The 27,577-nt window shown below is 62.3% G+C and overlaps 2 protein-coding genes across 8 annotated transcripts in view; both read left to right on the forward strand.

The window, feature by feature from the left end:
- The first annotated feature begins 1,166 nt into the window (after positions 1-1,166).
- Positions 1,167-27,577, forward strand: part of LOC106731983 (uncharacterized) — a 40,290-nt gene continuing 13,879 nt past the window's right edge. For 2 of the 6 annotated variants that reach the window (XM_075918166.2, XM_075918165.2), the window contains exon 1: positions 22,776-26,163. Coding sequence is in view for 1 of the 6 variants with exons in the window: in XM_089774298.1 (XP_089630424.1) it covers positions 12,983-13,006 (24 nt within the window). In the remaining 5 variants the exon portion in view is untranslated. Of the gene's footprint in view, positions 1,201-12,921; positions 13,007-22,775; positions 26,164-26,349; positions 26,397-27,577 lie in introns of those variants that run through there. The other 4 variants (XM_089774298.1, XM_075918167.2, XM_075918164.2 and 1 more) reach the window with 4 other exon arrangements.
- Positions 12,917-21,309, forward strand: LOC102457868 (uncharacterized). Of its 2 annotated transcripts, none has more exons than XM_014572428.4 (2): positions 12,917-13,006; positions 18,698-21,309. In XM_014572428.4, exon 2 carries the CDS (start codon positions 18,872-18,874, stop codon positions 19,718-19,720), a length of 849 nt encoding a protein of 282 aa, XP_014427914.2. In that variant the 5' UTR covers positions 12,917-13,006; positions 18,698-18,871; the 3' UTR covers positions 19,721-21,309. The 2 variants fall into 2 exon arrangements, with proteins under 2 accessions (XP_014427914.2, XP_014427915.2); XM_014572429.4 differs by having other exon boundaries at positions 12,989-13,006; positions 18,701-21,309.

Below are 27,577 nucleotides of genomic sequence, written 5' to 3' on the forward strand. Positions count from 1 at the left end.
CCCCCCCTCCCAGGGCAGCGCTGGGGCGGGTAAGAGAGACCCCCTCCCAGGGCAGCGCTGGGGCGGGTAAGAGAGACCCCCTCCCAGGGCAGCGCTGGGGCGGGTAAGAGAGACCCCCCCCCCAGGGCAGCGCTGGGGCGGGTAAGAGAGACCCCCCTCCCAGGGCAGCGCTGGGGCGGGTAAGAGACCCCCACACCCCGGGCAGCGCTGGGGCGGGTAAGAGAGACCCCCCCCCCCCAGGGCAGCGCTGGGGCGGGTAAGAGAGACCCCCCCCCTCCCAGGGCAGCGCTGGGGCGGGTAAGAGAGACCCCCTCCCAGGGCAGCGCTGGGGCGGGTAAGAGAGACCCCCCCCCAGGGCAGCGCTGGGGCGGGTAAGACCCCCCCCTCCCAGGGCAGCGCTGGGGCGGGTAAGAGAGACCCCCCTCCCAGGGCAGCGCTGGGGCGGGTAAGAGAGACCCCCTCCCAGGGCAGCGCTGGGGCGGGCCAGAGACCCCCCCCCCCTCCCAGGGCAGCGCTGGGGCGGGTAAGAGACCCCTCCCCTCCCAGGGCAGCGCTGGGGCGGGTAAGAGAGACCCCCCCCTCCCAGGGCAGCGCTGGGCCAGATGAAGACCCCCCTCCCAGGGCAGCGCTGGGGCGGGTAAGAGAGACCCCCCCCTCCCAGGGCAGCGCTGGGGCGGGTAAGAGAGACCCCCCTCCCAGGGCAGCGCTGGGGCGGGTAAGAGACCCCCCTCCCAGGGCAGCGCTGGGGCGGGTAAGAGAGACCCCCCCAGGGCAGCGCTGGGGCGGGTAAGAGAGACCCCCCTCCCAGGGCAGCGCTGGGGCAGGTAAGAGAGACCCCCCCTCCCAGGGCAGCGCTGGGGCGGGTAAGAGAGACCCCCTCCCAGGGCAGCGCTGGGGCGGGTAAGAGAGACCCCCCCTCCCAGGGCAGCGCTGGGGCGGGTAAGAGGGACCCCCCTCCCAGGGCAGCGCTGGGGCGGGTAAGAGACCCCCCCCCCAGGGCAGCGCTGGGGCGGGTAAGAGAGACCCCCCCTCCCAGGGCAGCGCTGGGGCGGGTAAGAGACCCCCCCTCCCAGGGCAGCGCTGGGGCGGGTAAGAGACCCCCCTCCCAGGGCAGCGCTGGGGCGGGTAAGAGAGACCCCCCCCCCAGGGCAGCGCTGGGGCGGGTAAGAGAGCCCCCCTCCCAGGGCAGCGCTGGGGCAGGTAAGAGAGACCCCCCTCCCAGGGCAGCGCTGGGGCGGGTAAGAGACCCCCCCCTCCCAGGGCAGCGCTGGGGCGGGTAAGAGAGACCCCCCCCAGGGCAGCGCTGGGGCGGGTAAGAGAGACCCCCCCCTCCCAGGGCAGCGCTGGGGCGGGTAAGAGGGGCCCCCCCCCCCTCCCAGGGCAGCGCTGGGGCAGGAGGGGCGGGTAAGAGAGACCCCCCCTCCCAGGGCAGCGCTGGGGCGGGTGGGGCCCCCCCCCTCCCAGGGCAGCGCTGGGGCGGGTAAGAGAGACCCCCCCCCCTCCCAGGGCAGCGCTGGGGCGGGTAAGAGAGACCCCCTCCCAGGGCAGCGCTGGGGCGGGTAGAGACCCCCCTCCCAGGGCAGCGCTGGGGCGGGTAAGAGAGACCCCCCCTCCCAGGGCAGCGCTGGGGCGGGTAAGAGAGACCCCCCTCCCAGGGCAGCGCTGGGGCGGGTAAGAGAGACCCCCTCCCAGGGCAGCGCTGGGGCGGGTAAGAGACCCCCCTCCCAGGGACCCCCCCTCCCAGGGCAGCGCTGGGGCGGGTAGAGAGACCCCCTCCCAGGGCAGCGCTGGGGCGGGTAAGAGAGACCCCCCCTCCCAGGGCAGCGCTGGGGCGGGTAAGAGAGACCCCCCCTCCCAGGGCAGCGCTGGGGCGGGTAAGAGAGACCCCCTCCCAGGGCAGCGCTGGGGCGGGTAAGAGACCCCCCCCTCCCAGGGCAGCGCTGGGGCGGGTAAGAGAGACCCCCCCCCCTCCCCAGGGCAGCGCTGGGGCGGGTAAGAGAGACCCCCTCCCAGGGCAGCGCTGGGGCGGGTAAGAGAGACCCCCCCTCCCAGGGCAGCGCTGGGGCGGGTAAGAGACCCCCCCTCCCAGGGCAGCGCTGGGGCGGGTAAGAGAGACCCCCCCTCCCAGGGCAGCGCTGGGGCGGGTAAGAGAGACCCCCCTCCCAGGGCAGCGCTGGGGCGGGTAAGAGAGACCCCCTCCCAGGGCAGCGCTGGGGCGGGTAAGAGAGACCCCCTCCCAGGGCAGCGCTGGGGCGGGTAAGAGAGACCCCCTCCCAGGGCAGCGCTGGGGCGGGTAAGAGAGACCCCCCTCCCAGGGCAGCGCTGGGGCGGGTAAGAGAGACCCCCCCCTCCCAGGGCAGCGCTGGGGCGGGTAAGAGAGACCCCCCCCTCCCAGGGCAGCGCTGGGGCGGGTAAGAGAGACCCCCCTCCCCCGGGCAGCGCTGGGGCGGGTAAGAGAGACCCCCCTCCCAGGGCAGCGCTGGGGCGGGTAAGAGAGACCCCCCTCCCAGGGCAGCGCTGGGGCGGGTAAGAGAGACCCCCCCCAGGGCCCCCCCCCTCCCAGGGCAGCGCTGGGGCGGGTAAGAGAGACCCCCCCTCCCAGGGCAGCGCTGGGGCGGGTAAGAGAGACCCCCCCCCCTCCCCAGGGCAGCGCTGGGGCGGGTAAGAGAGACCCCCCCCCCAGGGCAGCGCTGGGGCGGGTAAGAGAGACCCCCCCTCCCAGGGCAGCGCTGGGGCGGGTAAGAGAGACCCCCTCCCAGGGCAGCGCTGGGGCGGGTAAGAGAGACCCCCCCTCCCAGGGCAGCGCTGGGGCGGATAAGAGAGACCCCCCTCCAGGGCAGCGCTGGGGCGGGTAAGAGAGGACCCCCCCTCCCAGGGCAGCGCTGGGGCGGGTAAGAGAGACCCCCCCCTCCCAGGGCAGCGCTGGGGCGGGTAAGAGAGACCCCCCCAGGGCAGCGCTGGGGCGGGTAAGAGAGACCCCCCCTCCCAGGGCAGCGCTGGGGCGGGCAGAGACCCCCCCCCCCAGGGCAGCCGCTGGGGCGGGTAAGAGAGACCCCCCCCTCCCAGGGCAGCGCTGGGGCGGGTAAGAGAGACCCCCCCTCCCAGGGCAGCGCTGGGGCGGGTAAGGAGACCCCCCCCTCCCAGGGCAGCGCTGGGGCGGGTAAGAGACCCCCCTCCCAGGGCAGCGCTGGGGCGGGTAAGAGAGACCCCCCCCTCCCAGGGCAGCGCTGGGGCGGGTGCAGAGAGACCCCCCCCCTCCCAGGGCAGCGCTGGGGCGGGTAAGAGAGACCCCCCCCCCCAGGGCAGCGCTGGGGCGGGTAAGAGACCCCCCCCTCCCAGGGCAGCGCTGGGGCGGGTAAGAGAGAGCCCCCCCCCCTCCCAGGGCAGCGCTGGGGCGGGTAAGAGAGACCCCCCCCCCTCCCAGGGCAGCGCTGGGGCGGGTAAGAGAGCCCCCCCCCCTCCCAGGGCAGCGCTGGGGCGGGTAAGAGAGACCCCCCCCCCCTCCCAGGGCAGCGCTGGGGCGGGTAAGAGAGACCCCCCCCCCTCCCAGGGCAGCGCTGGGGCGGGTAAGAGAGACCCCCCCCCTCCCAGGGCAGCGCTGGGGCGGGTAAGAGAGACCCCCCCCCCCTCCCAGGGCAGCGCTGGGGCGGGTAAGAGAGACCCCCCCCCCTCCCAGGGCAGCGCTGGGGCGGGTAAGAGAGACCCCCCCCCCCTCCCAGGGCAGCGCTGGGGCGGGTAAGAGAGACCCCCCCCCCCTCCCAGGGCAGCGCTGGGGCGGGTAAGAGAGACCCCCCCCCTCCCAGGGCAGCGCTGGGGCGGGTAAGAGAGACCCCCCCCCCTCCCAGGGCAGCGCTGGGGCGGGTAAGAGAGACCCCCCCCTCCCAGGGCAGCGCTGGGGCGGGTAAGAGAGACCCCCCCCCTCCCAGGGCAGCGCTGGGGCGGGTAAGAGAGACCCCCCCCCTCCCAGGGCAGCGCTGGGGCGGGTAAGAGAGACCCCCCCCCCCAGGGCAGCGCTGGGGCGGGTAAGAGAGACCCCCCCCCTCCCAGGGCAGCGCTGGGGCGGGTAAGAGAGACCCCCCCCCTCCCAGGGCAGCGCTGGGGCGGGTAAGAGAGACCCCCCCCCCCTCCCAGGGCAGCGCTGGGGCGGGTAAGAGAGACCCCCCCCCTCCCAGGGCAGCGCTGGGGCGGGTAAGAGAGACCCCCCCCCTCCCAGGGCAGCGCTGGGGCGGGTAAGAGAGACCCCCCCCCTCCCAGGGCAGCGCTGGGGCGGGTAAGAGAGACCCCCCCCCCCTCCCAGGGCAGCGCTGGGGCGGGTAAGAGAGACCCCCCCCCCCTCCCAGGGCAGCGCTGGGGCGGGTAAGAGAGACCCCCCCCCCCTCCCAGGGCAGCGCTGGGGCGGGTAAGAGAGACCCCCCCCCCTCCCAGGGCAGCGCTGGGGCGGGTAAGAGAGACCCCCCCCCCTCCCAGGGCAGCGCTGGGGCGGGTAAGAGAGACCCCCCCCCTCCCAGGGCAGCGCTGGGGCGGGTAAGAGAGACCCCCCCCCCTCCCAGGGCAGCGCTGGGGCGGGTAAGAGAGACCCCCCCCCCTCCCAGGGCAGCGCTGGGGCGGGTAAGAGAGACCCCCCCCCCCTCCCAGGGCAGCGCTGGGGCGGGTAAGAGAGACCCCCCCCCCTCCCAGGGCAGCGCTGGGGCGGGTAAGAGAGACCCCCCCCCCTCCCAGGGCAGCGCTGGGGCGGGTAAGAGAGACCCCCCCCCCTCCCAGGGCAGCGCTGGGGCGGGTAAGAGAGACCCCCCCCTCCCAGGGCAGCGCTGGGGCGGGTAAGAGAGACCCCCCCCCCTCCCAGGGCAGCGCTGGGGCGGGTAAGAGAGACCCCCCCCCCTCCCAGGGCAGCGCTGGGGCGGGTAAGAGAGACCCCCCCCTCCCAGGGCAGCGCTGGGGCGGGTAAGAGAGACCCCCCCCCCTCCCAGGGCAGCGCTGGGGCGGGTAAGAGAGACCCCCCCCTCCCAGGGCAGCGCTGGGGCGGGTAAGAGAGACCCCCCCCCTCCCAGGGCAGCGCTGGGGCGGGTAAGAGAGACCCCCCCCCCTCCCAGGGCAGCGCTGGGGCGGGTAAGAGAGACCCCCCCCCTCCCAGGGCAGCGCTGGGGCGGGTAAGAGAGACCCCCCCCCTCCCAGGGCAGCGCTGGGGCGGGTAAGAGAGACCCCCCCTCCCAGGGCAGCGCTGGGGCGGGTAAGAGAGACCCCCCCCTCCCAGGGCAGCGCTGGGGCGGGTAAGAGAGACCCCCCCCCCAGGGCAGCGCTGGGGCGGGTAAGAGAGACCCCCCCCCTCCCAGGGCAGCGCTGGGGCGGGTAAGAGAGACCCCCCCCCCTCCCAGGGCAGCGCTGGGGCGGGTAAGAGAGACCCCCCCCCCCCTCCCAGGGCAGCGCTGGGGCGGGTAAGAGAGACCCCCCCCCCCCAGGGCAGCGCTGGGGCGGGTAAGAGAGACCCCCCCCTCCCAGGGCAGCGCTGGGGCGGGTAAGAGAGACCCCCCCCCTCCCAGGGCAGCGCTGGGGCGGGTAAGAGAGACCCCCCCCCTCCCAGGGCAGCGCTGGGGCGGGTAAGAGAGACCCCCCCCCCTCCCAGGGCAGCGCTGGGGCGGGTAAGAGAGACCCCCCCCCCCCTCCCAGGGCAGCGCTGGGGCGGGTAAGAGAGACCCCCCCCCCTCCCAGGGCAGCGCTGGGGCGGGTAAGAGAGACCCCCCCCTCCCAGGGCAGCGCTGGGGCGGGTAAGAGAGACCCCCCCCCCTCCCAGGGCAGCGCTGGGGCGGGTAAGAGAGACCCCCCCCCTCCCAGGGCAGCGCTGGGGCGGGTAAGAGAGACCCCCCCCCTCCCAGGGCAGCGCTGGGGCGGGTAAGAGAGACCCCCCCCCCTCCCAGGGCAGCGCTGGGGCGGGTAAGAGAGACCCCCCCCCCCCTCCCAGGGCAGCGCTGGGGCGGGTAAGAGAGACCCCCCCCCCCCCTCCCAGGGCAGCGCTGGGGCGGGTAAGAGAGACCCCCCCCCCCTCCCAGGGCAGCGCTGGGGCGGGTAAGAGAGACCCCCCCCCCTCCCAGGGCAGCGCTGGGGCGGGTAAGAGAGACCCCCCCCCCTCCCAGGGCAGCGCTGGGGCGGGTAAGAGAGACCCCCCCCCCTCCCAGGGCAGCGCTGGGGCGGGTAAGAGAGACCCCCCCCCCCTCCCAGGGCAGCGCTGGGGCGGGTAAGAGAGACCCCCCCCCCCTCCCAGGGCAGCGCTGGGGCGGGTAAGAGAGACCCCCCCCCCCCCCAGGGCAGCGCTGGGGCGGGTAAGAGAGACCCCCCCCCCCCCAGGGCAGCGCTGGGGCGGGTAAGAGAGACCCCCCCCCCCCCAGGGCAGCGCTGGGGCGGGTAAGAGAGACCCCCCCCCCCTCCCAGGGCAGCGCTGGGGCGGGTAAGAGAGACCCCCCCCCCCTCCCAGGGCAGCGCTGGGGCGGGTAAGAGAGACCCCCCCCCCCTCCCAGGGCAGCGCTGGGGCGGGTAAGAGAGACCCCCCCCCCCTCCCAGGGCAGCGCTGGGGCGGGTAAGAGAGACCCCCCCCCCTCCCAGGGCAGCGCTGGGGCGGGTAAGAGAGACCCCCCCCCCCTCCCAGGGCAGCGCTGGGGCGGGTAAGAGAGACCCCCCCCCCTCCCAGGGCAGCGCTGGGGCGGGTAAGAGAGACCCCCCCCCCCTCCCAGGGCAGCGCTGGGGCGGGTAAGAGAGACCCCCCCCCCCTCCCAGGGCAGCGCTGGGGCGGGTAAGAGAGACCCCCCCCCCCTCCCAGGGCAGCGCTGGGGCGGGTAAGAGAGACCCCCCCCCCCTCCCAGGGCAGCGCTGGGGCGGGTAAGAGAGACCCCCCCCCCCCAGGGCAGCGCTGGGGCGGGTAAGAGAGACCCCCCCCCCCTCCCAGGGCAGCGCTGGGGCGGGTAAGAGAGACCCCCCCCCCCTCCCAGGGCAGCGCTGGGGCGGGTAAGAGAGACCCCCCCCCCCTCCCAGGGCAGCGCTGGGGCGGGTAAGAGAGACCCCCCCCCCCTCCCAGGGCAGCGCTGGGGCGGGTAAGAGAGACCCCCCCCCCCTCCCAGGGCAGCGCTGGGGCGGGTAAGAGAGACCCCCCCCCCCTCCCAGGGCAGCGCTGGGGCGGGTAAGAGAGACCCCCCCCCCCTCCCAGGGCAGCGCTGGGGCGGGTAAGAGAGACCCCCCCCCCCTCCCAGGGCAGCGCTGGGGCGGGTAAGAGAGACCCCCCCCCCCCTCCCAGGGCAGCGCTGGGGCGGGTAAGAGAGACCCCCCCCCCCTCCCAGGGCAGCGCTGGGGCGGGTAAGAGAGACCCCCCCCCCCTCCCAGGGCAGCGCTGGGGCGGGTAAGAGAGACCCCCCCCCCCCTCCCAGGGCAGCGCTGGGGCGGGTAAGAGAGACCCCCCCCCCCTCCCAGGGCAGCGCTGGGGCGGGTAAGAGAGACCCCCCCCCCCTCCCAGGGCAGCGCTGGGGCGGGTAAGAGAGACCCCCCCCCCCCTCCCAGGGCAGCGCTGGGGCGGGTAAGAGAGACCCCCCCCCCCTCCCAGGGCAGCGCTGGGGCGGGTAAGAGAGACCCCCCCCCCCTCCCAGGGCAGCGCTGGGGCGGGTAAGAGAGACCCCCCCCCCCTCCCAGGGCAGCGCTGGGGCGGGTAAGAGAGACCCCCCCCCCCTCCCAGGGCAGCGCTGGGGCGGGTAAGAGAGACCCCCCCCCCCTCCCAGGGCAGCGCTGGGGCGGGTAAGAGAGACCCCCCCCCCTCCCAGGGCAGCGCTGGGGCGGGTAAGAGAGACCCCCCCCCCTCCCAGGGCAGCGCTGGGGCGGGTAAGAGAGACCCCCCCCCCCCTCCCAGGGCAGCGCTGGGGCGGGTAAGAGAGACCCCCCCCCCCTCCCAGGGCAGCGCTGGGGCGGGTAAGAGAGACCCCCCCCCCTCCCAGGGCAGCGCTGGGGCGGGTAAGAGAGACCCCCCCCCCCTCCCAGGGCAGCGCTGGGGCGGGTAAGAGAGACCCCCCCCCCCTCCCAGGGCAGCGCTGGGGCGGGTAAGAGAGACCCCCCCCCCCTCCCAGGGCAGCGCTGGGGCGGGTAAGAGAGACCCCCCCCCCCTCCCAGGGCAGCGCTGGGGCGGGTAAGAGAGACCCCCCCCCCCTCCCAGGGCAGCGCTGGGGCGGGTAAGAGAGACCCCCCCCCCCTCCCAGGGCAGCGCTGGGGCGGGTAAGAGAGACCCCCCCCCCTCCCAGGGCAGCGCTGGGGCGGGTAAGAGAGACCCCCCCCCCCTCCCAGGGCAGCGCTGGGGCGGGTAAGAGAGACCCCCCCCCCCTCCCAGGGCAGCGCTGGGGCGGGTAAGAGAGACCCCCCCCCCCTCCCAGGGCAGCGCTGGGGCGGGTAAGAGAGACCCCCCCCCCCTCCCAGGGCAGCGCTGGGGCGGGTAAGAGAGACCCCCCCCCCTCCCAGGGCAGCGCTGGGGCGGGTAAGAGAGACCCCCCCCCCCTCCCAGGGCAGCGCTGGGGCGGGTAAGAGAGACCCCCCCCCCCTCCCAGGGCAGCGCTGGGGCGGGTAAGAGAGACCCCCCCCCCCTCCCAGGGCAGCGCTGGGGCGGGTAAGAGAGACCCCCCCCCCTCCCAGGGCAGCGCTGGGGCGGGTAAGAGAGACCCCCCCCCCTCCCAGGGCAGCGCTGGGGCGGGTAAGAGAGACCCCCCCCCCTCCCAGGGCAGCGCTGGGGCGGGTAAGAGAGACCCCCCCCCCCTCCCAGGGCAGCGCTGGGGCGGGTAAGAGAGACCCCCCCCCCCTCCCAGGGCAGCGCTGGGGCGGGTAAGAGAGACCCCCCCCCCCTCCCAGGGCAGCGCTGGGGCGGGTAAGAGAGACCCCCCCCCCCCCCCAGGGCAGCGCTGGGGCGGGTAAGAGAGACCCCCCCCCCCTCCCAGGGCAGCGCTGGGGCGGGTAAGAGAGACCCCCCCCCCCTCCCAGGGCAGCGCTGGGGCGGGTAAGAGAGACCCCCCCCCCCTCCCAGGGCAGCGCTGGGGCGGGTAAGAGAGACCCCCCCCCCCTCCCAGGGCAGCGCTGGGGCGGGTAAGAGAGACCCCCCCCCCCTCCCAGGGCAGCGCTGGGGCGGGTAAGAGAGACCCCCCCCCCCTCCCAGGGCAGCGCTGGGGCGGGTAAGAGAGACCCCCCCCCCCTCCCAGGGCAGCGCTGGGGCGGGTAAGAGAGACCCCCCCCCCCCTCCCAGGGCAGCGCTGGGGCGGGTAAGAGAGACCCCCCCCCCTCCCAGGGCAGCGCTGGGGCGGGTAAGAGAGACCCCCCCCCCCCTCCCAGGGCAGCGCTGGGGCGGGTAAGAGAGACCCCCCCCCCCTCCCAGGGCAGCGCTGGGGCGGGTAAGAGAGACCCCCCCCCCCTCCCAGGGCAGCGCTGGGGCGGGTAAGAGAGACCCCCCCCCCCTCCCAGGGCAGCGCTGGGGCGGGTAAGAGAGACCCCCCCCCCTCCCAGGGCAGCGCTGGGGCGGGTAAGAGAGACCCCCCCCCCCTCCCAGGGCAGCGCTGGGGCGGGTAAGAGAGACCCCCCCCCCCTCCCAGGGCAGCGCTGGGGCGGGTAAGAGAGACCCCCCCCCCTCCCAGGGCAGCGCTGGGGCGGGTAAGAGAGACCCCCCCCCTCCCAGGGCAGCGCTGGGGCGGGTAAGAGAGACCCCCCCCCCTCCCAGGGCAGCGCTGGGGCGGGTAAGAGAGACCCCCCCCCCCTCCCAGGGCAGCGCTGGGGCGGGTAAGAGAGACCCCCCCCCCTCCCAGGGCAGCGCTGGGGCGGGTAAGAGAGACCCCCCCCCCTCCCAGGGCAGCGCTGGGGCGGGTAAGAGAGACCCCCCCCCCTCCCAGGGCAGCGCTGGGGCGGGTAAGAGAGACCCCCCCCCTCCCAGGGCAGCGCTGGGGCGGGTAAGAGAGAGCCCCCCCCCCTCCCAGGGCAGCGCTGGGGCGGCTAAGAGAGACCCCCCCCCCTTCCAGGGCAGCGCTGGGGCGGCTAAGAGAGACCCCCCCCCCCCTTCCAGGGCAGCGCTGGGGCGGCTAAGAGAGACCCCCCCCCTCCCAGGGCAGCGCTGGGGCGGCTAAGAGAGACCCCCCCCCCTCCCAGGGCAGCGCTGGGGCGGCTAAGAGAGACCCCCCCCCCCTCCCAGGGCAGCGCTGGGGCGGCTAAGAGAGACCCCCCCCCCCTCCCAGGGCAGCGCTGGGGCGGCTAAGAGAGACCCCCCCCCCCTCCCAGGGCAGCGCTGGGGCGGCTAAGAGAGACCCCCCCCCCCTCCCAGGGCAGCGCTGGGGCGGCTAAGAGAGACCCCCCCCCCCTCCCAGGGCAGCGCTGGGGCGGGTAAGAGAGACCCCCCCCCCCTCCCAGGGCAGCGCTGGGGCGGGTAAGAGAGACCCCCCCCCCTCCCAGGGCAGCGCTGGGGCGGGTAAGAGAGACCCCCCCCCCCTCCCAGGGCAGCGCTGGGGCGGGTAAGAGAGACCCCCCCCCCCTCCCAGGGCAGCGCTGGGGCGGGTAAGAGAGACCCCCCCCCCTCCCAGGGCAGCGCTGGGGCGGGTAAGAGAGACCCCCCCCCCCTCCCAGGGCAGCGCTGGGGCGGGTAAGAGAGACCCCCCCCCCCTCCCAGGGCAGCGCTGGGGCGGCTAAGAGAGACCCCCCCCCTCCCAGGGCAGCGCTGGGGCGGGTAAGAGAGACCCCCCCCCCTCCCAGGGCAGCGCTGGGGCGGGTAAGAGAGACCCCCCCCCCTCCCAGGGCAGCGCTGGGGCGGGTAAGAGAGACCCCCCCCCCCTCCCAGGGCAGCGCTGGGGCGGGTAAGAGAGACCCCCCCCCCTCCCAGGGCAGCGCTGGGGCGGGTAAGAGAGACCCCCCCCCCTCCCAGGGCAGCGCTGGGGCGGGTAAGAGAGACCCCCCCCCCTCCCAGGGCAGCGCTGGGGCGGGTAAGAGAGACCCCCCCCCCTCCCAGGGCAGCGCTGGGGCGGGTAAGAGAGACCCCCCCCCCTCCCAGGGCAGCGCTGGGGCGGGTAAGAGAGACCCCCCCCCCTCCCAGGGCAGCGCTGGGGCGGGTAAGAGAGACCCCCCCCCTCCCAGGGCAGCGCTGGGGCGGGTAAGAGAGACCCCCTCCTCCCAGGGCAGCGCTGGGGCGGGTAAGAGAGACCCCCCCCCCCAGGGAGAGGGACCCCCGGGCTGCGTGGGAGCGGAAGGGAAAAGGCGGCTCCTAGCCGGACTGGCTGTGATCCCTGCAGCTGCCGCCTGCCCTGCTGTTTGCAGGGCGGGAGGGGCTGAGATGGGAGAGTGACAGCCAGGGGGCACAGGGATGTGTGGGGTGGGGCTGAAGGGCTCGGGAGGGGAGAGCCAGGGCGGGGGGTGAGGGATACAGCGGCAGCTCCCCAGCCTGTGAGGTCAGAGCGGGAGGGCAGGTTCTGGGTTTGCTTCCCTTTCATTGTATGTGTCAGGCGGGGCGGGGGGGGGGGGGTTGTGGGGGAGATGGCCAGCCCCGGGGTTGGGGGGGGAGTTGTGGGGGAGATAGGCCAGCCCCGGGGTTGGGGGGGGTTGTGGGGGGGAGTTGTGGGGGAGATAGGCCAGCCCCGGGGTTGGGGGCGGGAGTTGTGGGGGAGATAGGCCAGCCCCGGGGTTGGGGGCGGGAGTTGTGGGGGAGATAGGCCAGCCCCGGGGTTGGGGGCGGGAGTTGTGGGGGAGATAGGCCAGCCCCGGGGTTGGGGGCGGGAGTTGTGGGGGAGATAGGCCAGCCCCGGGGTTGGGGGCGGGAGTTGTGGGGGAGATAGGCCAGCCCCGGGGTTGGGGGCGGGAGTTGTGGGGGAGATAGGCCAGCCCCAGGGTTGGGGGGGGAGTTGTGGGGGAGATGGCCAGCCCCGGGGTTGGGGGGGGAGTTGTGGGGGAGATAGGCCAGCCCCGGGGTTGGGGGGGGAGTTGTGGGGGAGATAGGCCAGCCCCGGGGTTGGGGGCGGGAGTTGTGGGGGAGATAGGCAGACATTTACCTTTCTGCCAGGGCTCAGAGAGCTATTTCTAACTCTGGGATCCAGCTCCCCTTCTGCGGGGGCAGCTGATCCCGTGGCTGGCTGGGCGGGGGCTGGCTGGTTCTGCAGGGAAAGTGCGAGCTGGACGGTTGCTTGTGTTCGTTGTCAGTCATTTTCCCAGCTCAGCTTCAGCGGCTATGAGGCAAATCCGGTTCCAGACTGGCCGAGCCTAGTTAAACTCCCCATGTCTATATTGGCAAGATTTACGCAAATGCTCTTTAACGCAAGAGTTTTTGCATTAGAGTATTTGCGCAAGAGAGCGTCTACACTGGCATGTGCCTTTGCGCAAGAGATGTGCTTTTGCAAGAGCATCCGTGCCAGTGTGGACGCTCTCTTGGGCAAGAAAGCTCCGATGGCCATTTTAAACATCGGGCTTTCTTGCGCAAGTAATTGACGTTGCCTATCTACACTGGCCTCTTGCACAAGAACAGTTGCACAAGATGGCTTATACCTGAGCGGGAGCGTCAGAGTGTTTGCGCAAGAACCACTGATTTTATACATTAGAACGTCAGTGCTCTTGCGCAAGTACTCGCGGCCAGTGTAGACAGGTGGCAAGATTTTGCACAAAAGCGGCTGCTTTGGCGCAAAATCTTGCCAATGTAGACACAACCCCTGGGTCTGGCTCGTTTCCGGCGCGAGTGCAGCCGGGCACATAGAAGCCGCATGTGCGGAAGTGTCCCTGGGCGGCCAGGGGGCTGCCTTGCTGGTGCGTGGCTGTGACTGCTCATGCTAGCAGAGCCCAGGCAATCAGATGCATCGCGGGGCTCTGTGTGGGGAGAGAACGGCTGCAGGGAGAGCGCTCGGGGCGGGGCGGAAGCGGGTGTGAAATGTGCTAACCCCCCTCTCGCCCTGGCAGGCTGCAGAGTAGTGGCCGCATTTGGCACCAGCTCACCCGCCTCCCGGAGGCAGGCAGGGACATGGCTGTGGTGGAGCCAGCTCAGGTAGGGGGTTTTATTTGCTCTGTTGACTTCGTTATGTTACGTGTGATTTCTAATGTCCTGTAGTATCCCCGTGTGTGCACCAGTACCTAGCTGGGGATGGGAATTTTGGTGCAATGGTCTCCCTCTCCTACACCATGGCTGATGCCTTCTGTAACCCCATCGTGGGAGGTGGCTGTGTATTTCAATGCCGGGCAAGGGGCTCTGTTGGACCCCACTCAGAGAGCTCTCTACACTTCTACAGGGAGATCTATGAGGCTGTGGCCTTGTTGGGTAAGGAGTCCCGTCCCCTCAGCTGTTTGAAGCCATGGGGCTGGCGTTTCTGCATTTGGCCAGGTTCTTCCTAGTCAGAGGGGACTGGGTCCCATAGTCCACAGCCCCAGTGTGGGGGCACTTTCATCACCATACCTTCTTCTGCTCCAACGGGTCTGGGTTACCACTGTGATGCCAGCCTTGAGGTGCAACCCAGGGATAGAATCATAGAACACTAGGACTGGAAGGGACTCAAGAGGTCATCGAGTCCAGTCCCCTGCCCTCATGGCAGGACCAAATACTGACTAGACCATCCCTGAAAGACATTTATCTAACCTACTCTTAAATATTTCCAGAGGTGGAGATTGCACAACCTCCCTGGGCAATTTATTCCAGTGTTTGACTACCCTGACATTTAGGAACTTTTTCCTAATATCCAACCTAAACCTCCCTTGCTGCAGTTTAAGCCCATTGCTTCTTGTTCATCTTGACCTCTGAGGATAGAACAAGTTTTCTCCCTCCTCCTTGTGACACCCTTTTAGATATCTGAAAATTGCTATCATGTCCCCCCTCAATCTTCTCTTTTCTAAACTAAACAAACCCACGTCTTTCAGCCTTCCTTCATAGGTCATGTTCTCTAGACCTTTAATCATTCTTGTTGCTCTTCTCTGGACCCTCTCCAATTTCTCCACATCTTTCTTGAAATGTGGTGCCCAGAACTGAACACAATACTCCAACTGAGGCCTAACTAGTGCAGAGTAGAGCGGAAGAATGACTTCTCATGTCATGCTCACAACACACCTGTTAATGCATCCCAGAATCGTGTTTGCTTTTCTTGCAACAGCATCACACTGCTGACTCATATTCAGCTTGTGGTCTACGATAACCCCTAGACCCTTTCTGCTGTACTCCTTCCTAGACAGTCGCTTCCCATTCTGTATGTGTGAAACTGATTGTTCCTTCCTAAGTGGAGCACTTTGCATTTGTCTTTATTAAACTTCATCTTGTTTACCTCTGACCATTTCTCCAATTTGTCCAGATCATTTTGAATTATGAGCCTATCCTCCAGATTAGTCACAACCCCTCCCAGCTTGGTATCATCTGCAAACTTAATAAGCGTACTTTCTATGCCAATATCTAAATCGTTGATGAAGATATTGAACCAGAGCCGGTCCCAAAACAGACCCCTGCGGAACCCCACTTCTTATACCTTTCCAGCAGGATTGTGAACCATTAATAACTACTCTCTGAGTATGGTTCTCCAGCCAGTTATGCACCCACCTTATAGTAGCCCCATCTAAGTTGTATTTACCTAGTTTATTGATAAGAATATCATGCGAGACCATATCAAATGTCTTAGTAAAGTCTAGGTATACCACATCCACCGCTTCTCCCTTATCCACAAGACTCGCTATCCTATCAAAGAAAGCTATCAGATTGGTTTGACACGATTTGTTCTTTACAAATCCATGCTGGCTGTTCCCTATCATCTTGCCACCCTCCAAGTGTTTACAGATGATTTCCTTAATTACTTGCTCCATTATCTTCCCTGGCACAGAAGTTAAACTAACTGGTCTGTAGTTTCCTGGGTTGTTCTTATTTCCCTTTTTATAAATGGGCACTAGATTTGCCCTTTTCCAGTCTTCTGGAATCTCTCCTGTCTCCCATGATTTTCCAAAGATGATAGCTAGAGGCTCAGAGACCTCCTCTATCAGTCCCTTGAGTATTCTAGGATGCATTTCATCAGGCCCTGGTGACTTGCAGGCATCTAACTTTTCTAGGTGATTTTTTACTTGTTCTTTTTTTATTTATCTTCTAAACCTACCCCCTTCCCACTAGCATTCACTATGCTAGGCATTCCTTTAGACGTCTCGGTGAAGACTGAAACAAAGAAGTCCTTAAGCATCTCTGCCATTTCCAAGTTTCCTGTTACTGTTTCTCCCTCCTCACTGACCAGTGGGCCTACGCTGTCCTTGGTCTTCCTCTTGCTTCTAATGTATTTATAAAAAGTCTTATTGTTTCTCTTTATTCCCGTAGCTAGTTTGAGCTCATTTTGTGCCTTTGCCTTTCTAATCTTGCCCCTGCATTCCTGTGTTGTTTGCCTATATTCATCCTTTGTAATTTGTCCTACTTTCCATTTTTTATATGACTCCTTTTTTATTTTTAGATCATGCAAGATCTCGTGGTTAAGCCAAGGCGGTCTTTTGCAATATTTTCTATCTTTCCGACGCAGCAGAATAGCTTGCTTTTGGGCCCTTAATAATGTCCCTTTGAAAGACTGCCAACTCTCCTCAGTTGTTTTGCCCCTCAGTCTTGATTCCTATCAGCTCTCTGAGCTTACCAAAATCCGCCTTCCTGAAATCCATTGTCCCTATTTTGCTGTTCTCCCTTCTACCCTTCCTTAGAATTGTGAACGCTATGATTTCATGATCACTCTCACCCAAGCTGCCTTCCACTTTCAAATTCTCAACCAGTTCCTCCCTATTTGTGAGGATCAAATCTAGAACAGCTTCCCCGCGGGAGCTTTTTTTAACCTTCTGATATAAAAAGTTGTCTCCAATGCAGCCCAAGAACTTATTGGATAGTCCGTGCCCTGCTGTGTTATTTTCCCAACATATATCTGGATAGTTGAAGTCCCCCATCACCACCAAATCTTGGGCTTTGGATGATTTTGTTAGTTGTTTAAAAAAAGCCTCATCCACTTCTTCCACCTGGGTAGGTGGCCTGTAGTAGACTCCTAGCATGACATCACCTTTGTTTTTAATCCCTTTTAGCCTAACCCAGAGACTCTCAACACTTCCGTCTCCTATGTCCATCTCCACCTCACTCCAAGCGTGTTCATTTTTAATATATAAGGCAACACCTCCTCCCTTTTTTCCCTGTCTGTCCTTCCTGAGCAAGCTGTACCCTTCTATACAAACATTCCAATCGTGTGTATTATCCCACCAAGTTTGTGATGCCAACAATGTCATAATTGTACTTATTTATTAGCACTTCCAGTTCTTCCTGCTTATTACCCATACTTCTCACATTTGTATATAGGCATCTAAGATACTGATTTGACCTCGCCTTCCAGTTTTGCCCTGACCATCCTTTCTCTCTGCTATTATAGCCCACGCTCCCTCCCATTTCTGACCCATCTCCCAGGTCTCCATGTTCTCCACTTACCTGTGGGCTTTGCTCACCTGTCCCCGTCAAACCTAGTTTAAAGCCCTCCTCACTAGGTTAGCCAGTCTGTGTCCAAATAGGGTCTTCCCCCTCCTCAAAAGGTGAACGCCATCTCTGCCTAGCAGTCCTTCCTGGAATAGCATCCCGTGGTTGAGGAAGCCAAAGTCCTCCTGGTGACACCATCTACGCAGCCAGGCATTCACCTTCAGGATGCACCTGTCTCTGTGCCCGTAACTCCCCAGCCTGGGCTGTCTCAGTGCTTTGCTAGTGACCAGCAGGCCCTGTGATAACACCGCACAATGGCATGTGGAGCCCACACCCAGCTAGACTGCACAAATGCTCATCGGTCCCAGAGCAGCACCAGCAAGATCCCACTAGCTCCCAGCCCTGTCTCTCAGGAATGACCATGTATCAATGGAAAGTGGGCATAGGCCAGCCAGGGCAGGGGGCACATCATCACCCTCCGCATTTGGCCTTTAGTCAGAGACACTTCAGACAGGTGCCCCACCTACATTCTTCATTCATGATCCATTTCACCACCACCAGGTTCCAGCTGTCTACGGCTTTGCAACTGCTTGGCCTGGCCTGCACCACCCTGGGAGGCTCCTCCCTTGCCTTGTGCCACGCCTGGTCTGGCCAGCCCTCCCTCACTTGGCCTCTGCCCCCCCTTCTCTCACTTCCTTACAGGCACATGCTGTGCCATTCCCCCATCCCAATCCAGCTGAGTAAAAGCTGCTCCAGCAGTGCCCTGCCACACACCTGCCCCCTTCAGCACCTGCCAGGTGGGGCCTGCTCTGGCCCCTTCTCCCTCTGCCAAGGAGCCCATTGCTGCCCACTGGTGATTCCATGGCCTCCTTGTGGGTCTTTGCCCCCTACCCAGTGTGCCTTCTCAGGCTGGGGGGATAGAGGAGTGCCCCACAGGCCCTCGCACCAGGCGCCCCCTCGCAATTGTCCTGCCTGCTGGTGTTCCAGCAGGGGAGCTGGGTGGGCCAGGATGTGACTTGGGTTTTGCTACCTGGCCAGGAGGGTCTGGCTCGCCCTGCCTGGAGACCTCTCCTTCTAGTCTTTGGCCTCCCTTCCCTGGGTGCTCTATACTGGGGCTCTCCTTTGGCCCCTCACCCACTATTTCTCCCCATCTTTATTCTGGCCTTGTCTAGGGCAGGTTCTCAACCTTTTATTATAAAGTACCCCCTTTAAATATATATTATATACCCCTAGTGCCTGCAGTTTTCAGATGCACGATTTTTTTTTTCCATCATTGCAACACATTTGTTAAAACAACTTAATCATAGCTGGGCAAGTGATGAAATTTTTGGGTGTAAAAAGTACAACAATAATAAAGCTGTAAAACTTAAACACAAATTCAGTTTTCTCCAAATGTCAGTTGTGTTGATGTGCTCTCTTCCTTGCTTTTCTCTGGTGTGGGGGCATCGCCATGTCCCTCAGTGAAGCAGTACCTCTGCGTCTGTCCTGTGAGTCACTGAGTTGCAGCTCCTCTGCTGGGTGGACATGTCTGAGCAGGCCTTGGTTACCTCCTTTGCTGTTGTCTCTGGAGAGCTGGTATCTGGGCACTTTCCACAGCATATTTTAGTGACAACCCTGCAGCACAGTTCTTACAATTGTATATACATTAATGATGCACATATTTAGCTGGAATAGAGGCTTTCAGCAGGTCATACCCTTCCCTAGATGCATCACATGGCCTGCTTTATATGCAGTATCACAGTTACCTAGAGATGAGGAATATGGGAGTTACAGAGCACACACCCCACCGCCAGGTATAGACTGTCACAACCACAGCCCCATGGAGGCGAAGCCTGAGCAGGCTTTCCCACTTCCAAACCTGCCCTGACTGTCCGGCTGGCGGGCGGGGAAGAGCCATAAGTCGCACATCTCCAGCTCTCCAAGGGAAGGGAGATCCTGAGAGGCAGCTGCACAGTTGAGGGTCAGAGAAGCTGTGATGGGAACGATCTGGGGAATGAAGGGAAAAGATTGGACTCCCAAAACATGCTGCCCCTGCTCACCCAGGTCAGGGCTGCAGTCAGCAAGTGCCATAGATCATGGAAAATACTGTCATGGCTTCCCATCCCTTCAGGAATGTCAGGGATTTCCTTCCTGTCTTTGTTCCCTGGGAGTGTTTGGGTGGGAGGTGGAGGCAGAATCCAATCTCTCGGTCTCCCCAGCAGTGGCTGTTTTCCTGCTTTGCTAGTCCCCTGTCGTCTCCCTCCCCCCATGCACTCACAGTGACTCCTGCCTGGATTCTCTTTCTCCCAGCAGGTTACAGGACAGTGAGTGAGAACAAGCAGGAGAATCCTCAGCAGGACACTCCTGGAAAAGTGGAGCTTCAGGAGACATTTTTGAGAAAAGCTGAAGGGACTTTTTTCCAGTGCATTAACTGGAAATCAACACAGGTCAGAGAGGCAGCTGGAAAACCATCCAAGGAAGAATATGGATGAATTCATTCAGTATGGCGAAGGATGCACAAATCCCAAGGAAACCACAGCCCAGCAGACAAGTCCCAAGGAAGAAAAACCCTACAAATGCCTTGACTGTGGAAAAGGATTCAGTTTAAGTACAAACCTTATTACACATTGGAGAACCCACACGGGAGAGAAATCCTACAAATGCTTGGACTGTGGGAAAAGCTTCAGTGAAAAGTCATACTTTATTACTCACCAGAGAGTTCACACAGGAGAGAGACCGTATAAATGCTTTGCATGTGAGAAAAGCTTCAGTCAGAAGTCATACCTTATTACACACGAGCGACTGCACACAGGAGAGAGACCATATAAATGCCATGAGTGTGGAAGAAGTTTTAGTGAAAGTACATCTCTAATTAAACATGGGCGAACCCACACAGGAGAGAGACCCTATAAATGCCTGGAGTGTGGGAAAAGTTTTATTGAAAATTCATCCCTTACTAAACATGGGCGAGTCCACACAGGAGAAAAACCCTATAAATGCCTTGAGTGTGGGAAAAGATTCAGTCTGAAATCAGCCCTGAACACACACCGGAGAACCCACACAGGAGAGAAGCCCTATAAATGCCTGGACTGTGGGAAAAGTTTTGCTCACAATTCAGGATTTAGTGCTCATCAGAGAGTCCACACAGAAGAGAAGCCCCATAGGTGCTTGGACTGTGGGAAAAACTTCAGCCACATATCAAACCTTACTAGACATCAGAGAATCCATACAGAAGAGAAGCCTTATGGATGCTTGGACTGTGGGAAAAACTTCAGCCACAAATCAAATCTTACTAGACATCAGAGAATCCACACAAGAGAAAGTCCATGTTAACACCTGGACACTGGGAAATATTTCTGGGTTGACTTGGGACACCTTGGGATGCCTGTTCTGCCTGTCTGGGCCCCCTTTTACCTGGCCTTGCTAGGCCAGACTCAAGCCTTTTTCAGCCAAGTCCACAGGCAGGAACGATCCAGACACACATCAGCTCTGGGAAGACTCGGCTGAAAAGGACCCTCCCTTGGGATACCATTCCAAAGTGACAGGACATTTGCCTCTTCCTCAATGAGGAGGAAGGTTTGCACAGCTTCCTCCTCTGCCCCGTGGCAAATTACATAAGCTGGGTGATATTCTGCACCCGACGTAAGTTTGTGAACTGTGAAAAGTGTATTTTAAGTAGTCAAAAAGAACAAAGCCGATTACTAAGAAGATAATACAAAATATACAAATGGAGCTAGATTTCCTAAAGACACTAGCTACAAATAATAATTTCTCACCTGAAATGTTGATTGAGGTAGAGTCATTTGCAGGCCAGAGGGGTCTCTTCTAGCCTGGATCCAGCATTGCTCCCCTCCCCCTCAGCCCCGTCAGTTACAGTCCTGTGGTTTCCAGGTATCATTTGGGTGGGAAGGCCAAGTGAAGCAAGCTGAAGATGATAGTTGTTTCCTCCCCCACCTTGTATAGGATTTCCATAAAGCAGGTGGCCCCAGGAGTGGGGAAGGGGGGATAGAGCCAGGGGAAGGTGATGTGGGGGAAAGGAGGGATAAAAGTGCTTGGTGCAGGCTGGATGGGGGAAGCTCAGCGACCCCGCGCCTCACAGGATCACAAATTAGTGACTCCAGGGGAACAGATGACAGACTTCAACCCTTCCCCTCTCCTCCCCCCCTCCGATGGCACTAGGACCTGCAATAGCAGCCAGGGAGGGCTTGTGGATGGGGTGAGAGAGGCAGGTGGGCAGGAGTCAAGTGGGCTGGGAGAGTCCAGTGCAGGCGGTCAGTCTGGGCTGTCTTGCCTTGGCTGACCTCACAGCAAGCTTCAAGGCCCAGGCTGTAGCTGTATATGATTCATGCCCATTTCATTTGAAATTATTCCTGCCGTAATGCATTGTCTGAGTGTGACGCTACCAGTGTAACAAGTTTCTCAGTGATTCATGACTTTTGGCGGACATATATTTGTGATTGGGAAGACTCGAATCATGAGGCTAAGAGAGTTTATGTCCACAGAGTGTTGCCACGGACAGCACACGAACCAATGGGGAGCACCAGGGGACAAAAGTCTTTGTGGATTTCTCTGCCTACCATGAAGAGGAGACAGGCGAGTGATTCCTCCCAACAATGAATTTGTGATTTGAAGCAGAAACGAGGGGAAGAAATAAAAAGGCCTAAGAGAGAGGGACGGTATCTTTTATGCTGCTTCGACTCTGAGGGACAAGGATTATTAAGCAGAAAGCAAAATCTCCCCAGTGTTTGGGCTGGGATAGCCCTAAAGGACATAACAAGCTTGTTATTATAGAAGCATCTTTTTCTTGTTGAAACTTAAGAGTGGAATTGATTTGTGTGTCTCTCTGTTTACCTGCTTTAAGCTTGCAAATAAGGCTCTTCTCTCCTCTCCCCTCCCTTGCTAATAAATCTGTAGAGAGTTAATTATGGGATTGGCAGCACGTGTTGTCTTCGATGTAAGATTTAAAATACAATTGATCTGGGGTAAGTGACTGGCCCTTTGGGACTGGGCATAACCTGAGTATGAAGTAAGGGACCATCTGTCACAGAAGCAGGCTGACCTGGGTGACAAGACAGACTGGGATAGCCAAAGGGTGTTCATGATTCAGAGGAAAGGCTGTTGTGCTGTCTGGGGAAGTGAAGTGATCTCTGGTTGGGGAGATCGAAGAATTACTCCCAGCCAGCGTGGAGTGCACCCTGCTTGCCTGCCTGTCTGCGGGCTAGGACTCAAGCTGTGGTGCCACTGCAGGCCTGCTGGGCAGCGATATGCACAAACAGGCTGAAGCAAGGGCACTTATCTCAGCTGAATGCCATCCTATAGCCCAGGTCCCAGCCCCAGGGAGCCAGGAGTTGTCTGAATTGCAGCTGGAAAAGGCACCAGGCAGGCAGATGCCTGATGGGAAAGGGGACCACAGCTGCTCCGTGCTGCGTGGTACATTGCAATACAGTTCTGGGTCCTCCCCTATTGGTCTAGCCTTTTTCCACCTTTTGCTCGCTCCATCCAGGCCATGTTGGTAATTAAGGAAATCGTATGCAAACACTTGGAAGGTAATAAAGTGATAGGGAATAGCCAGCATGGGTTTGTGAAGAACAAGTCATGCCAAACTAATCTGATAGCTTTCTTTGATAGGATAACGAGCCTTGTGGATAAGGGAGAAGCGGTGGATGTCATATACCTAGACTTTAGTAAGGCATTTGATACGGTCTCGCATGATATTCTTATTGATAAACTAGGCAAATATAACTTAGATAGGGCCACGATAAGGTGGGTGCATAATTGGCTGGATAACCGTAGTCAGAGAGTTGTTGTTAACGGTGCTAAATCCTGCTGGAAAGGGATAACACGTGGAGTTCCGCAAGGGTCTGTTTTGGGACCCGTACTGTTCAATATCTTCATCAATGATGTAGATATTGGGATAGAGAGTACGCTTATTAAGTTTGCAGATGACACCAAACTGGGTGGGGTTGCGACTTCTTTGGAGGATAGGGACATAATTCAAAATGACCTTAGCAAGTTAGAGAAATGGTCAGAGGTAAACAGGATGAGGTTTAATAAAGAGAAATGCAAAGTGCTCCACTTAGGAAGGAACAATCCATACATACAAGATGGGAAGCGACTGTCTAGGAAGGAGCATGGCGGAAAGGGATCTAGGGGTCATAGTGGACCACAAGTTGAATATGAGTCAACAGTGTGATGCTGTTGCAAAAAAAGCAAATATGATTCTAGGTTGTATCAACAGGTGTGTTGTAAGCAAAACTCGTGAAGTCATTCTGCCGCTCTACTCTGCACTAGTTAGGCCTCAGCTGGAGTACTGTGTCCAGTTCTGGGCGCCACATTTCAAGAAAGATGTGGAGAAATTGGAAAGGGTACAGAGAAGAGCGACAAGAATGATTAAAGGCCTAGAGAACATGACCTGTGAAGCCAGGCTTCATGAACTGGGCTTGTTTAGTTTGGAAAAAAGAAGATTAAGGGGGGACATGATAGCGGTTTTCAAATATCTAAAAGGGTGTCACAAGGAGGAAGGAGAAAATTTGTTCCTCTTGGTTTCTGAGGACAGGACAAGGAGTAATGGGCTTAAAGTGCAGCAGGGGAAGTTTAGATTGGACATTAGGAAAAAATTCCTAACTGTCAGGGTGGTCAAATATTGGAATAAATTGCCAAGGGAGGTGGTGGAATCTCCCTCTCTGGAGATATTTAAGAACAGGTTAGATAGACGAAGCAAAATGCAGGACAATGTAGCACTTTAAAGACTAACAAGATGGTTTATTAGATGATGAGCTTTCGTGGGCCAGACCCACTTCCTCAGATCAAATAGTGGAAGAAAGAAAGACTAACAAGAAGGTTAGATAGACATCTGTCAGGGATGGTGTAGACGGAGCTTGGTCCTGCCTTGAGGGCGGGGGGCTGGACTCGATGACCTCTCGAGGTCCCTTCCAGTCCTATTATTCTATGATTCTAACTCTCTGGCCCCCTTCCCCAGGTGTCTAATCCCACCCCCTCTGCTCACAGCTGCATCCTGCAAGGGAGGAGTGGAAAAACCATGATTTCTGCTTCCTGCCTTCCTATGGCTGCTCTGTCAGGGACCATTCTAATCCCCTGCCCTTGCTTGTTCCTGGCCAAAAAAAAAAGTGGGGGGGAGCCTTGTGGAAGAGGTAGAGCAAGAGCAGGCAGAGGCAGGAACCTGCTCCCTCCTGCTTCTCTGGAGCTTTGCTCCCAGCACTTGCATTGTGTTTCCAGAGGAGGGACCTGCACCACATCCCCAGCATTCCTCAGCCTCCCCATGCTCAGCTCCTGTCAAGCTCCAGAGAGAAGCAGCGCCCTGTGTGAGGACTGAGCTATGGGGAGCTAGGCAAGGGCTGCAGGAGCTGAGAGTTTGCCTGAGAGCGTCCCAGGCATCTCTCTGAAAGGAGTGGAAAGGGATTTATGGGGGGGCATCTCAGGTGCTGTGTTGCCCTGGAGAGGGGTATGGCTAAAACGTAGGCCTCACTGTGAACAGGATTTGAACCTGTGCAGGGACACCCTATTGGATTTTAACTCCAACACCGTAACCGCTTGGCTGTCATAGCTGTGAGCGTAACAATGCCCCAGCCTCAGAGAAACAGTGTTCAGGCCTGAAGTCATCTGACAAAGTACCGGGGAGTCTGACAGTCTGGGTGCTGAGCCATGTGGTCATGGTTGCCAGGTGTCCAGTTCTGAACCGGACAGTCCAGTATTTGAGCTTTCTGTTTGGGAAACAAATTGAGCAAATAGAAATGTCGGGTATTTTCCAAATAAGATGGAATGTAGATTGTCATGTCAAGTGTGTCTTGTTTTTGTTGAAACCATCTGGCAGCCCTTATGTGGCTAAGCATCAAACCAGTATGTACCCTCCTGTGGGGCCTGTAATGGAGACAGGGAGAGGTTAAATGAACCACGTTCACTCAGGGCCACGTTCACTCAGCTCTGACCCCTGCTCAACCCACCCCTTCTCTGAAGCCCCTCCCTGCTCACTCCACCTCTCCCTGCCCTGCAAAGCAAGCAGGAGGTTCCCAGGCAGAGGGCAGCAGCAGCACATTAGTGTGGGGAAGGACAGCTGAAGCGCTGGCACTCGATAGCCTCCCAGCTAAACCAGTCAGGATCCCCTGTCAGAGGCTCCAGGGATCCCTGTTCTACTGGTTAGAGACCTAAAGTGGGAGAATTCCTTTCCCTCTGAGGTCTTTGTCCCTGATTATCACTAGGACCATTGGGGTTCATATTTGATTTCTCTTTTCCCTGTTTCCTTCCCCCCACTGGCAAGGAGAGGGCTGCTCTCTAGCTCGTCTGGTGGGAAGCATCTAACCCTGTCTCTACCTGGGAATTCAGCCAGCAGGTCCCCAGCCCGGCATCCCAGGAGGCTTACCAAGACCTCGTGCACAGCTGACAAGGGAAGGAAGGGAGAACCATGGCTCAGGGGCTGTACCTGTCGCAGCACCGTGAGATATGTGAAGCCCTTGTGAGGCACTCCACACCCACCCTTGCCTGTCTGTCACATCCCAAGAAGTCTTAGGGGAGTCCTGACCTAATGCCTCCATCTCCCAGGGGCACCCTCCCTATGCCCTGGCTCCCAAGAGACCCCCTCCTTGTGGGGAGCTAGGGACCAACTCAGGCCTGGCTCAACACATGGGTCTGGTGTTACAGAACCCAACACTGAGGTGTCCAGAAAATCACTGGAACAACAGTAGGATCCACAAGGCCTGGGCTGATCCCCAGCTACCTGTAGGAAGCACTGGAGACAGGCAGGCACTTTGGAATGGGGTTTGCAACCCCAGCATCCCAGGCCCTGGCAGGGACCTGCCAAAAGTAGCAGAAGGACACCCCTCCTGGATATCAGCCTTCTCCAATTGAGGTGCCTGTCGTGGGTAGTGGATCTACAGATGCAGCCAGGTGTCTCAGGGCTTGTCAGAGGGAGCAAGACAGGATCCCAGTCCCACACAAAGCTGCTGAGGGAGGGGAGCATGGGCTGATGCCTTTCCCCTTTGCCCAGGGGCTAGTGCTGTCACCCTGGTGGGGGAGACCCAGCTTTGATTTCCCTCTCTGCCTGTGTAATATCGTGGGGGTTTCTGGGGCACCAGGGAGAATCCTAGAACACTAGGACTGGAAGGGACCTTGAGAGGTCATCAAGTCCAGTCCCCTGCCCCCATGGCAGGACCAAGCCCCATCCCTGATGGACATGTAGGAGAGGGTCAAGCCAGGGGGAATTGCTTAGAGACGAGGCTATGGACAGACCAAGACTGGCTCCTCCACTATAAAGCACCAAGCAGGCACCCGGAGCCCTTCTGTGCCCCCACTGGCCAGCCAGAAATCCAGGCCTAGGAGTGAGCGGCAGAGTCCGGGGCGAAGCTCTGACCAGCCCCCCTGCTGCCCTGTGTCCCTGGTACTGTCGAGGGCTCTGGGACAAGGCGCCCCCTTGCCATGGCCCATGGTCCTCGCTCCCCTGGGGTCTGCCCGGCTCCGTCCCCTCCTCCCACTGAGTCCGCGGCCGCTGGGCAGAGAGTCCGGACCTCCCGGGCTGGACGGAGGCTCGGTCGCTAGGACCCAGCAGCAGCGGCTGGGAGCGGGGCTGGCTCAGCCCGGCCGCGGGAAGCGACTCGCCGGCTGCAGCGACTGGGAGAGAGAGAAGCGCCCCGGCCCTGGACAGAGCCCGAGCTGCAGCCGGGGGGGGATCTCCAGCAGCGCCGGTCCCGCTGCTCCCTCCCCGGAGCCTCTCCAGGGCAGCGCCCCCAGCCCGGCCAGGACCCCCCAGGGCAGCGCTGGGGCAGGTAAGAGACACCCCCCCCACCCAGGGCAGCGCCCCGAGCCCCGCCAGGATCCCCCCCCCCCCAGGGCAGCGCTGGGGCAGGTAAGAGAGACACCCCCCTCCCAGGGCAGCGCCCCCAGCCCGGCCAGGACCCCCCCCAGGCAGGGCAGCGCTGGGGCAGGTAAGAGAGACACCCCCCCACCCAGGGCAGCGCCCCCAGCCCGGCCAGGACCCCCCAGGGCAGCGCTGGGGCAGGTAAGAGAGACCCCCTCCCAGGGCAGCGCTGGGGCAGGTAAGAGAGACACCCCCCCTCCCAGGGCAGCGCCCCCAGACCGGCCAGGACCCCCCCCCCAGGCAAGGCAGCGCTGGGGCAGGTAAGAGAGACACTCCCCCTCCCAGGGCAGCGCCCCCAGCCCGGCCAGGAACCCCCCCCCCTCCCAGGGCAGGGCAGCCCCCCCCCCCAGGCAGGGCAGCGCTGGGGCAGGTAAGAGACACCCCCCCCACCCAGGGCCCCCCCCCCAGCGCCCCCAGGCCGGCCAGGACCCCCCCAGGCAGGGCAGCGCTGGGGCAGGTAAGAGAGACCCCCCCCCCAGGGCAGCGCCCCCAGGCCGGCCAGGACCCCCCCAGGGCAGCGCTGGGGCAGGTAAGAGAGACCCCCCCCCCTCCCAGGGCAGCGCCCCAGGCCGGCCAGGACCCCCCCCAGGGCAGCGCTGGTAAGAGAGACCCCCCCCCCAGGGCAGCGCCCCGAGCCCGGCCAGGACCCCCCCCAGGGCAGCGCTGGGGCAGGTAAGAGAGACCCCCCAGGGAGAGGGGCTGCGGGGCGAGAGCCAGAGGGCATAGGAGACACTGGGATGTGTAACTCGGCGTGGGGGAGGCAGCCCGGCGGCCGGTCGGGGGCACGGCTTGGGAGCGGGCAGAGGGCTGGGGCCGGTGCGGGGGTGTAGGCGAGAGGCCGTGGGGGTAACAGGTGTGAGAGGAGGCCTGTTTAAGGGAAGAAGAATTGAGCAGCCTGTTCCCTGGGCTTGAGGGGTTCTTGTTAATTCATGGGACCAGGGAGCCCCCCGCCCCTTCTCGTGGGCCAGGCCGCTGCTTTGTTGCCTGGCTTTGCAGGGAACGCGAGATCAGAGATGGGTTAGTTTTGTTTTGTCAAAGCTTGAGCTGAACAATCGCTGCATCTTTACTGTACGGGCAGCCATTTCCCGAGTGTGGCTCTGATGCAGGCTCGCTGCTGAAGAGGAAAATGATGGTTTGAACCCGGTTCCAGGGCGGTGTAACAGATCGGCTCCAGCTGGTCTGGTTCTGCTCTGGTGCCAGTCCAGCTGGGCTGAGGGGAGGGGTGTTACCATTGTCCTTTGCAGAGGCTGCGTTGTCCTTTGCTCGCACTTCCCTCCCCTCATCACAGCATGATTCTCTTTGCATCTTGGAATTCTGTTTTC

Source organism: Pelodiscus sinensis, chromosome 30 (assembly GCF_052426305.1).
Source record: "Pelodiscus sinensis isolate ZL-2025 chromosome 30, ASM5242630v1, whole genome shotgun sequence".
Lineage (NCBI taxonomy): Eukaryota > Metazoa > Chordata > Testudines > Trionychidae > Pelodiscus > Pelodiscus sinensis.